The 11,327-nt window shown below is 53.9% G+C and overlaps 1 protein-coding gene across 1 annotated transcript in view; it reads left to right on the top strand.

The window, feature by feature from the left end:
• Window positions 1-8,536, top strand: part of LOC132814077 (ETS domain-containing transcription factor ERF-like) — a 209,293-nt gene extending 200,757 nt beyond the window's left edge. The window contains exons 4-5 of the mRNA XM_060823365.1: window positions 1,403-1,544; window positions 8,064-8,536. Coding sequence (XP_060679348.1) covers window positions 1,403-1,544; window positions 8,064-8,536 — 615 coding nt within the window. The remainder of the gene's footprint in view (window positions 1-1,402; window positions 1,545-8,063) is intronic.
• The last annotated feature ends 2,791 nt before the right edge of the window (window positions 8,537-11,327 follow it).

Raw genomic sequence — 11,327 nt, 5'->3', positions numbered from 1 at the left:
CACACACACACCACACACCCACACACACCCCACACCCACACACACCCCACACACAAACCCCACACCCCCCACACACATACACACCCCCCACACACCCCACACCCACACACACACACACCACACACACGTACACACATACACACCCCAAACACACATACACACACACACACTCCACACACAAACCCCACACCCCCCACACACACACACACCCCACACACAAACCCCACACCCCCCACACACACACACACCCCACACACACCCCACACACACGTACACACATACACACACTCCACACACATAAAAGACAGACACACACACACATCCACCCCACACACATACACACACCCCTACACGCACATACATACACACGCACCCCGCACCCACACACGCACACCCCACACACACACACACTCCCCACACACACATACACGCACACACCGCACGCATACATACATGCACACACCCCACACACACACCCCACACACACATACGCACAACATACACACACACCCCACACACATACGCATCCCCACACACACAATCTCTCACACACACATTCCACGCACACATACACACCCATATAAACAGACACACACCCCCCACATCCCACATACATACACCCCCACACACACCACACACACACCCCACACACACGCACACACGCCCACACACACCCCACACACACAAACCCCATACACACACACCCCACACACACCCCACACACACACACACACCCCACACACACCCGACACACACACACACACCCCACACACACGCACACACGCCCACACACACCCCACACACACAAACCCCATACACACACACCCCACACACACACCTCACACACAAACCCCATACACACACACCCCACACACACACCTCACACACACACACCCCACACACACATACACCCACACACAGACCCTACACACACACACACCCACACACAGACCCTACACACACACCCCATACATACACACACACCTCCCATACACACACGTACCCCACACACACCCACACACACACATACACGCATACACTCTCCGCACACATACATACACAACCCACACACAGACACACACACACCCCACACACGCACGCACAAATACAGACACATACACATTGCCACACACGCACAGACGCACACACACGGCCACATACCCCCACACCCATACACACACCCCATACATACCCACCCCACACACATATACACGCACCCCACACACACACACACGCACACACCCACACACACAAACCACACACACACACATCCCACACACACACACACACAGATCACATGATGCAGGACAGTGTAGAGGGAGCTTTACTCTGTATCTAACCCCCTGCTGTCCCTGCCCTGGGAGTGTTTGAATTCTGTTCTATTGTTGTTTTTCTCCTGCAGACGATCCAGACTTTGTTAACTCCGCCCAGACTTACGGAGCCGGGGGGTCGGGATCTGAGGAATCCTGTGTACGAACGCCCCATCCCCACGGCAGACACGGAGAAACTCCGGATCGAGGCTGGCCTTGCCTTCTTCAGCTCAGGTGGGTGCGGGCGGGTGGGTGGGAAAGATGGAGGCTCAAAGAAGGTTGTTATCGAGGTGTACAGCACAGAAACAGACCCTTCGGCCCAACCCGTCCATGCTGACCCGATATCCCAACCCAATCTAGTCCCACCTGCCAGCACCCGGCCCATATCCCTCCAAACCCTTCCTGTTCATATACCCATCCAAATGCCTCTTAAATGTTGCAATTGTACCAGCCTCCACCACTTCCTCTGGCAGCTCATTCCATACACATACCACCCTCTGGGTGAATATGTTGCCCCGAAGGTCCGCTCTCACCCTAAACCTTTGGCCTGCTTCCACACTGGAGCACATTCAGCCCATTGAGCCCACAGTAACTCTTTAAAGAGCATCCCTCCCACATCCCAACAATCCTCAAAGCCTTGCATTCCCCACGGCCAATCCACCCTAACCTGCACATCTTTGGATTGTGGGAGGAAACCGGAGCACCCGGAGGAAACTCACGCAGACCCGGGGAGAACGTGCAAACTCCACACAGACAGTCACCCCCGAGGCTGGGATCGAACCCGGGTCCCTGGCGCTGGGAGGCAGCAGTGCTAACCACTGAGCCAGCATCCTGCCCTCATTTTTTAATCTCCCCACCCTGGGGAAAAGACCGTTGCTATTCACCTTATCCGTGCCCCTCGTGATTTTATATAAGGTCACCCCTCATTCCCCTCTGGAGTGCAGGGGGCTGAGTCCCAGCCCATCCTTATAACCCGAATCCTCCATTCCCTGGTAAGTCTCTTCTGCACATTTTCCAGTTGAATGATATCCTTTCAGTAGAACGACGACCAGACTGTGCGCAGTATTGCAAAAGTGCACCTATCAGCATCCCCTGCAACAGCAATTTGACGTTCCCACCCCTGTACTCCATGGTCTGAGCATTGAAGGCAAACACCTTCTTTACCTGGGCTGTAATTTTCAGGGAACAATCTGCCTGAGAGCCCAGTGAGAGGAGGCTCTGGGGGGACAGTAGTGAGCGGAACGTAGTTATTACTGAACAATAACAAAAGTCAGCCATTCAGCCCCTCTATCAGCTTCTGCCCTTCGGTCACTTCACCCGATTGTAAAAGGGTCATCGCACTCGCACAGATGTCTTTAGTGAAACAGAAAATGTGCAGTGTGGGAGACAGCCAGGAAGGAGTCAGGGTGAGGATATGGGAATACAGGGGTCAGGGTGAGGATATGGGACTACAGGGGTCAGGGTGAGGAAATGGGGATACAGGGGTCAGGATGAGGAAATGGGGATACAGGGGTCAGGGTGAGGATATGGGGATACAGGGGTCAGGGTGAGGATATGGGGATACGGGGTCAGGGTGAGGATATGGGGATACGGGGTCAGGGTGAGGAAATGGGGATACAGGGGTCAGGGTGAGGAAATGGGGATACAGGGGTCAGGGTGAGGATATGGCGATACGGGGTCAGGGTGAGGATATGGGGATACGGGGTCAGGGTGAGGATATGGGGATACGGGGTCAGGATGAGGATATGGGATACAGGCGTCAGAGTGAAGAAATGGGGGAAACAGAGATCAGGGTGAGGATATGGGAATACAGGGGTCAGGGTGAGGAAATGGGGATACAGGGGTCAGGGTGAGGATATGGAGATACAGGGCTCAGGATGAGGATATGGATATAAAGGGGTCAGGGTGAGGAAATGGAGATACAGGGCTCAGGATGAGGATATGGATATAAAGGGGTCAGGGTGAGGAAATGGGGATACAGGGATCATGGTGAGGATATGGAGATACGGGGGTCAGGGTGAGGATATGGGAATACAGGCTCAGGGTGAGGATATGGGGATACAGTGGTCAGGGTGAGGATATGGGGATACAGGGGCCATGGTGAGGATATGGGGATACAGGGGTCAGGGTGAGAATATGGGGGATACTGTGTCAGAGTGAGGATATGGGGAATATACAGTTCTGGCTGAGGATGTATAGGATACAGGGGCCAGAGTGAAGATATGGGAATACAAGGGTCAGGGTGAAGATATGGGGATACAGGGGTCAGGGTGAAGAAATGGGGATACAGGGGTCAGGGTGAGGATATGGGAATACAGGGGCCATGGTGAGGATATGGGGATACAGGGGTCAGGGTGAGGAAATGGGAATACAGGGGTCAGGGTGAGGAAATGGGGATACAGGGGTCAGGGTGAGGATATGGAGATACAGGGCTCAGGATGAGGATATGGATATAAAGGGGTCAGGGTGAGGATATGGGAATACAGGGGCCATGGTGAGGATATGGGGATACAGGGGTGAGGGTGAGGATATGGGAATACAGGGGCCATGGTGAGGATATGGGGATACAGGGGTCAGGGTGAGGAAATGGGAATACAGGGGTCAGGGTGAGGAAATGGGGATACAGGGGTCAGGGTGAGGATATGGAGATACAGGGCTCAGGATGAGGATATGGATATAAAGGGGTCAGGGTGAGGATATGGGAATACAGGGGCCATGGTGAGGATATGGGGATACAGGGGTGAGGGTGAGGATATGGGAATACAGGGGTCAGGATGAGGAGATGGGAATACAGGGGTCAGGGTGAGGATATGCTAATACAGGGGTCAGAATGAAGAAATGGGGGATACAGAGATCAGGGTGAGGATATGGGAATACAGGGGTCAGGTTGAGGATATGGGGATACAGTTGTCAGGGAGAGGATATGGAGATACAGGGGTCAGAGTGAAGAAATGGGGGATGCAGGGATCAGAGTGAAGATATGAGAATAGAGGGGGCAGGGTGAGGCTATGGGGAATACAGGGGTCAGGGTGGGAATATGGAGATACAGGGGTCAGAGTGAAGATATGGGTGATACAGTGGTCAGGGTGAGGATATGTGAATACAGGGGCCAGGGTGAGGATATGGGGATACCGGGGTCAGGGTGAGGATATGGGAATACAGGGGTCAGGGTGAGGATATGGGAATACAGGGGTCAGGGTGAGGATATACAAATACAGGGGTCGGTGAGGATATGGGAATACAGGGGTCAGGATGAGGAGATGGGAATACAGGGGTCAGGGTAAGGATATGGGGAATACAGGGGTCAGGGTGGGAATATGGAGATACAGGGGTCAGAGTGAAGATATGGGTGATACAGTGGTCAGGGTGAGGATATGTGAATACAGGGGCCAGGGTGAGGATATGGGGATACCGGGGTCAGGGTGAGGATATGGGAATACAGGGGTCAGGGTGAGGATATACAAATACAGGGGTCGGTGAGGATATGGGAATACAGGGGTCAGGATGAGGAGATGGGAATACAGGGGTCAGGGTAAGGATATGAGGGGTACAGGGGTCAGGGTGGGAATATGGAGATACAGGGGTCAGAGTGAAGTTATGGGTGATACAGTGGTCAGGGTGAGGATATGTGAATACAGGGGCCAGGGTGAGGATATGGGGATACCGGGGTCAGGGTGAGGATATGGGAATACAGGGGTCAGGGTGAGGATATGGGGATACAGGGGTCAGGGTGATGATATGGGGATTCAGGGGTCAGAGTGAAGAAATGGGGGATGCAGGGATCAGGGTGAGAATATGGAGATACAGGGGTCAGAGTGAAGTTATGGGTGATACAGTGGTCAGGGTAAGGATATGGGAATACAGGGGTCAGGGTGAGGATATGGAGGATACAGGGTAAGGGTGAGGATATAGGGGATACTGGGTCAGCGTGAAAACATAGGGGAAACGGTTCAGGTTGAGGATATGGGAGATACAGGGGTCAGAGTCAAGATATGGGGGATACGGGGTAAGGGTGAGGATATGGGGATAATGGGTCCGAGTGAAGATATGGTGGAAATGGGAGTCGGCGTGAGGATATCGGGGATACAAAGATCAGAGTGAGGATTTGGGGGATACAAGGTTAGACTGAGGATATGTGGGCTAGAAGGTCAGCGTGAAATTATGGGGTATACAGGGGTCAGAGTGGGGATATGGGGGATACAGGGGTCAGAGTGGGGATATGGGGGATACAGGGGTCAGAGTGGGGATATGGGGAATACAGGGGTCAGAGTGGGGATATGGGGAATACAGGGGTCAGAGTGGGGATATGGGGGATACAGGGGTCAGAGTGAGGATATCTGTTGGGTCAGAGTGAGGGTATGGAGATACAGGGACGCTGTGAGGATGTGGGGGATTCAGGGTCAGAGTGAAGATGTGAGTGATATAGGGATCAGAGTGATGATATAGGGGATACAGAGGTCAGTGGAAGGAAATGGAGATACAGGGTCAGGGTGAGGATACAGGGGATACCGGGTCAAGGTGAGAATATGGCATAAGGGTCAGAGTGAAGACATGTGGGATTCCAGGGTCAGGGTGAGGATATAGGGGATACAGGGGTCAAAGTGAGAACAAAGAGGAATACAGGGGTCAGGGTGAGAATGTGAGGATACAGAGTCAGGATGAGGATATGGGGGTGCAGGGTCAGGGTGAGGATCTGTGTGGGACATAGGGTCAGAGTGAAGATATGGGTGATATAGGGATCAGAGTGAGGGTGAGGATTTGGGATACAGGATCAGGGTGACGATATTTGATCACAGGAGTACGTTTGCGGATATGGGGTTGCAGGGGTCAGGGTGAGGTTATGGGGATTCATGGGTCAGGGTGAAGATATGAGGGATACAGTGACAGGGTGAGGATATGGGGATACAGGGTCAGAGTGAAGATATGGGGGATTCAGGGGTCAGGGTGAGGATAGGGGATACAGGGGTCAGAGAGAGTGAGGATATGGCAGATACAGCAGTCAGGGTGGAGATATGGGGAATACGGGGTCAGGGTGAGAATAAAGGGGGATACAGGGGTCAGGTGAGGATATGGATGATACAACATCAGGATGAGGATATGGGGGTGCAGGGTCAGGTTGAGAATCTGAGAGGAATATAGAGTCAAAGTGAAGATATGGATGATACAGGATCAGGGTGAGGATATGGGTGTGTAGGGTCAGAGTTGGTATATGGGGATACAGAGTCAGAGTGATGATATGGGAGATACAGAGTCAGAGTGAGTATGTCATTGTTACAAGGTCAGAGAGTGGGATACAGATGTTAGGGTGAGGATATGGGGCAACACGACCATGGTATGGATATGGGGGATACAGGGATCAGAGCACAAATGTGGGTGATACAGCAGTCACGGTAAGGATATGGGGGATACAGGGTGAGAGAGAAAATATGAGGATTCAAGGGTCAGGCTGATAACATGGGGGGCTACAGGGAATCAGGGTGAGGATATGTGGATACAAGGTTCGAGTGAAGATATGGGGATACTGCGGTCATAGTAAGGGTATGGGGATAAAGGGGTCAATGAGGATATGGGGATATGGGTGTCAGGGTGAGGACCTGGGGATACACAGTCATGGTGAGGAAATGGGGGATACTGTTTCAGGGTGAGGATATGGGGGATACAGGGGTCAGAGTGTGGATATGGGAGGATACAGGGGTCAGGGTGAGGATATGGGGGATATCGTTTCAGGGTGAGGATATGGGGGATACAGGGGTCAGGGTGTGGATATGGGGGGATACAGGGGTCAGGGTGAGGATATGGGGGATATCGTTTCAGGGTGAGGATATGGGGGATACAGGGGTCAGGGTGTGGATATGGGGGGATACAGGGGTCAGGGTGAGGATATGGGGGATATCGTTTCAGGGTGAGGATATGGGGGATACAGGGGTCAGGGTGTGGATATGGGGGATACCATTTGAGGGTGAGGATATGGGGGATACAGGGGTCAGGGTGTGGATATGGGGGATACAGTTTCAGGGTGAGGATATGGGGGGATACCGTTTCAGGGTGTGGATATGGGGGATACAGGGGTCAGGGTGAGGATATGGGGGGATACAGGGGTCAGGGTGAGGATATGGGGGATACAGGGGTCAGGGTGAGGATATGGGGGATACCGTTTCAGGGTGTGGATATGGGGGGATACCGTTTCAGGGTGTGGATATGGGGGATACAGGGGTCAGGGTGTGGATATGGGGGATACAGGGGTCGGGGTGAGGATATGGGGGGATACAGGGGTCAGGTTGAGGATATGAGGATACAGGGGTCAGGTTGAGGATATGAGGATACAGGGGTCAGGGTGAGGATATGGGGGGATACAGGGGTCAGGGTGAGGATATGGGGGGATACAGGGGTCAGGGTGAGGATATGGGGGATACAGGGGTCAGGGTGAGGATATGGGGGATACCGTTTCAGGGTGTGGATATGGGGGGATACCGTTTCAGGGTGTGGATATGGGGGATACAGGGGTCAGGGTGTGGATATGGGGGATACAGGGGTCGGGGTGAGGATATGGGGGGATACAGGGGTCAGGTTGAGGATATGAGGATACAGGGGTCAGGTTGAGGATATGAGGATACAGGGGTCAGGGTGAGGATATGGGGGGATACAGGGGTCAGGGTGTGGATATGGGGGGATGGATTTGCGTCCTCTGTGATGAACTGTTCGGCCTGCCCTCACTCTGTGTTGGATTTCTCTCTCTCTCTCTCTCTCGCACAGGGCCTCCGTATTACTCGAAGCCTCCGGGCATGATGGGAGCCTACGCCAGGAGCAGCCACCTCTCGGAGTACCCGTGGCCCCTGCCATCGTACCCGTCACCCGCCTTCGGCCTGCCGGGCTCCAAGATGTCCGCCCTGTACCCCCCTCACTACTACCCCGGCTCCCTGACCGGGGGCCTGGCCCACCTGCCCGCCCAGATCTCCCTGCTGCCCCCCGCTGAGACTGGCGACCGGGCGCCAGCCCAGCACGGTCCGGCCTACTCCCGCCTGGGCCTCGGGCTGAAGGGGCAGCACCCCTCTTACCCGCCCGCCGCCGCCCAGGCCCTGCGGCCTGGCCCTTCGGCCTCTCCCCCAGGCCCAGGGCTGCCTCCAGGCAAGGAAGGGGCCTGCGAGAGAAGGGGGGGGGGGCCGCGACCGGCGGCGACGCCGGCGCCTCCTGGGTCAAAGCGGAGACCGACTCCGACCTGGAGGTGACCGACCTCAGCGACTCGAGCTCGGAGGAGGGCGAGGCCTGCGCGCAGCTGTCCCGGGCCTCCCGGCCTGAGCCCTGGCTCAGAGCCGGCCAGGAGGCCGAGCTGTCCTCGGCCGAGCGGCTGAAGACTCTCGCCGGAGCCCCGGAGCAGGGAGTCGGCAAAGACAAAGCGTTCGCTCTGGGATACAGGAGCTGAAGTGGAGTCCATCCCCTCCGCCAAAGCCCAGGAGAGAAAGGCCGTGTATTATAGGGGCCTGAAGGAGCTGGCGAGACGTCAGGCCGCGCTCAGTGTTTATGTAGCGTTTATAGTATTTAAACTAAATATCAACGTGTTGTTCAATCTTTGTGGGTCATGCTCATCAGGGAGAATCACATGCTTCCAAGGTGGGGGGAGGGCGGGTTTGGTTTCACTCAAAGTGGACTCTGACAATTCCTTGGGATATATTTATTTTCCCCCCCTTTCTGGCTGCCCAACTCCATCGGCCTTTCTCCTGCCCTCCTCCCACCCCTCAGGAGAAAGCCAGGACCGCAGCGGATCAGAGCCGCGAGAAGGTGGCGCTGGGAAAGCTCAGGCCAGCCTCCGAGGGGCCGGGGGGAGGCGGGGGGGAGTCGAGGTTCTGACTCTCCTCTCCCCACCCACCCCACCCCCCCACCTCGGCTCGATGCTTCCCCGCCAGCCTCTCTGAAGGCGTGAGCAGGATATTCCGTTGGGGGGAGGGAGGGGGGGGGGGTGCGGAGGGAGGTGGGAAGGGCTCAGTTCAGCTTGGACGGCCGGGGTTCAAGGTCCGGCCCCTGGCAGAGGGGGTTCGGACAGATCTCACTCTCGGCCCTTCACCGGTGACCCCCTCGGGATCAACCCCCACCGGGATAATGGGGACTCCAGCAATCACCAGCCCAGGGTCATGTTAGAGGAGGAGGAGGGGGGGTGGGGGGGTTGGATTTTGATCCTGGGACTGTCCTTTGTCAGGGAACATTGGAGCAGGGGTTCAGAGAGGGCAGAATGTGGACCATTAGTTGCCTCCAGCTCTAAGTTTGTGTAAACTCTTCCCCATCCTCCATGTCGTATGTCTCTCTCTCTCTCTCTCTGTGGGCCTCACTGCTCTCGCTCTCTTCCTCTCTCCTCACCCCTGTATGCTTTCACCTCAGGCCTTTTATCTTTCTCTTGTCTTTGTTTTTTATTATTTCCCTCTCGTTGCTTTTCTGCGTCTCCCTCTCTCTGTCCATCTCTCTGACCAGTCTCCCTAACTCTCTCTTCCTGCCTCTCTGTCTCTTTATACCTGTCCTGTCACTTGAGGAGTCTGCCTTTTCATTTATTTTTCTCTTTCTCTCTCTGTACCTATGTATACACGCACACATTCTCTCTATATATATATAAATGTGTGCGTATGTCTACCTTTCTCTTATTGGTCGCCAATTCTCTCTCTCTGCCTCAATAATAATCCATCTGTATATTCCTGTATTTCTCAGCATCTCTCTGTCTCTAAACCTGCCTCTATCTGTCTGTCTTTTGCTCAATCTCCCCTCTGTGTGTGTGTGTGTGTGTCTCTCTCTCTCTCTCTATCATAACCTCTATCTCTCCATATTTGCATTCTCTCTCTCTCTCTCTGAGGAAAGCTGGATTCGAACCCAGGTCCCTGGTGCTGTGAGACAGCCGTGCTAACGACTGAGCCACAGCGCAGCCTCTCAGCGCCAGGGAGCCCGGTTCGGATTCCAGCCTCAGAGCGGCCGCCTCTGTGGAGTGTGCCGCACTCTTCCCCACCCCCCACACAGTCTGCGTGGGTTTCCTCCCACAGTCCAAAGATGTGAAGGTGAGGGTGGACCAGCCATGAAGAATTGCCCCATAGTGTCCAGGGATTGTGTTGGCGAGAGGTGTTAGCCATGGGAAACGCAGGGCGACAGAGGAAGGGGCAGTGGGTCAGTACGGACTTGTTGGGCTGAGTGGCCGGTGAAAGGGGGGAAAGTCGCTGGGGGAGTGAGAATCCAGCAGTGAGGATGTGAACACTGATGTTTCATTGCCTCGAACCTGGTTTTCGAATTCCAGTTCCCAAGTTAGCGCCTTCAAGTTGTCCCAACCCTCCAAACTTAAAACCCCCACACCACGTTGCGACAGACTCCCCCCTAGCAACCCTCTCCCCCCACCAAACAAAAGGAAGCACCCAGTGAAGCAGGGAGGACTCTGTTCAAGCGAGGGAGAACGGGGAGGGAACGCAGGGGAAGGTTGATTGGCGGCTGATGGAGGTACTCAGTGTTGGGGTGGGAAGAGAAAAGCCTGGAAACGCGTGGCTGGATATGTACAATATTTGAGACCTTGACTGCTTTCCAAACAAACTAACTTTGAAAAGGAAAAGTTGAGGGGAGGGTTGGTTGGGAAGTGCAGAAAGGAAATGAAAGCACTTGAGAAACATACGTGACTGTGTTTATTATTTTGGAGCCTGAATATTTCCTGCTGGGTTGGCTCATCTTAAGCTCTCTGTATATAGTGCTCCTGTCTGCGTGGAACTGGTGCTGTTGATTGTAATGTAGCCATTGCTATCTTCATCTGTGTTTTGTCACGTGCGGAGAGGTGTGTGTGTGTGTGTATATATATATATATATAAACATATATATGTATTAATTATTGTTTTTAATCTTATCAAAGAAGGTTTGATTCCAAGGTTTCACAAAATTGGATTATCAAAAGCAATAAAGACAAACTCAATGGTTTAAACTCACTTCCGGACTCACTGTTCAAAACTTATTTGTGGAGATTTCAGCTGCTTCCTCCTAATGATTTCATTAACCTTAAATCGTCTT

The sequence above is a fragment of the Hemiscyllium ocellatum genome, unplaced genomic scaffold (genome assembly GCF_020745735.1).
Source record: "Hemiscyllium ocellatum isolate sHemOce1 unplaced genomic scaffold, sHemOce1.pat.X.cur. scaffold_663_pat_ctg1, whole genome shotgun sequence".
Classification (NCBI taxonomy): domain Eukaryota; kingdom Metazoa; phylum Chordata; class Chondrichthyes; order Orectolobiformes; family Hemiscylliidae; genus Hemiscyllium; species Hemiscyllium ocellatum.
Note: the sequence above shows the minus strand (reverse complement) of the source record. Positions and strands in the feature narration are given on the sequence as shown.